The following is a 672-nucleotide window of genomic DNA, read 5'->3' as shown; positions in this document are numbered from 1 at the left end:
CATGTTGTCAAGCCATGATCCTGAACAACATTCAAAAGATTTCAGCCATTGTTCGGACACCTTAGATAATATGCTAATGCCGGTGGTACTGTAACTTTCAAGCATTATTACTCGAGAAGTGATTAATGGAAAAATATTGTATTATAAGTATATTTGTGTTTTGGAAAGCTCTCGAGATAAGCTATAAGATGATACAATCAAAAATGGGAGGTTCCATTAAAAAAATTTTAAGTGATCTTACCCTGTCTTTGGCGACGACACCCAAGGTCAAACTAATAAGATTAATAAATACATCTTTTCGAACCCTGCAACTTTTGTCTGAAACACTTTTCTATAAAACTTATTTTTTCAATGATATTCAAATGTCCCAGAACTTTTTGGACACCCTATAATTAAAATGCATTTTATAATTAATCGTAAATAAAAAAAACTTACGACTTAGCAAACTGAGCATCTATGTCCATACACAATACTGATGTTTCTGCTGGCTGGACATCACTGAAACGTATATTTCATTTATATTTACAGATCATATATATAATTATAATGTATTTTTATTATTGTACAAAAAAATTACGGCTTAGCAATCTGGGCATCTATGTCCCTAGACAATATTGCTAGATAGTTTCTGCTGGCTGGACATCACTGAAACATATATTTTTTTTANATTTA

General features: G+C 31.1%; 1 protein-coding gene across 1 annotated transcript in view; it reads right to left on the bottom strand.

Moving 5' to 3' along the window:
- Positions 1-358: 358 nt before the first annotated feature.
- The window catches only part of LOC105448020 (fatty acid synthase-like), a 6,610-nt gene continuing 6,296 nt past the window's right edge, over positions 359-672 (bottom strand). The window contains exons 11-12 of the mRNA XM_011686379.1: positions 436-488; positions 359-386 (exon numbers count right to left, since the gene is read on the bottom strand). Coding sequence (XP_011684681.1) covers positions 359-386; positions 436-488 — 81 coding nt within the window. The remainder of the gene's footprint in view (positions 387-435; positions 489-672) is intronic.

The sequence above is a fragment of the Wasmannia auropunctata genome, unplaced genomic scaffold (genome assembly GCF_000956235.1).
Source record: "Wasmannia auropunctata unplaced genomic scaffold, wasmannia.A_1.0 LD336090.1, whole genome shotgun sequence".
NCBI lineage: Eukaryota > Metazoa > Arthropoda > Insecta > Hymenoptera > Formicidae > Wasmannia > Wasmannia auropunctata.
Note: the sequence above shows the minus strand (reverse complement) of the source record. Positions and strands in the feature narration are given on the sequence as shown.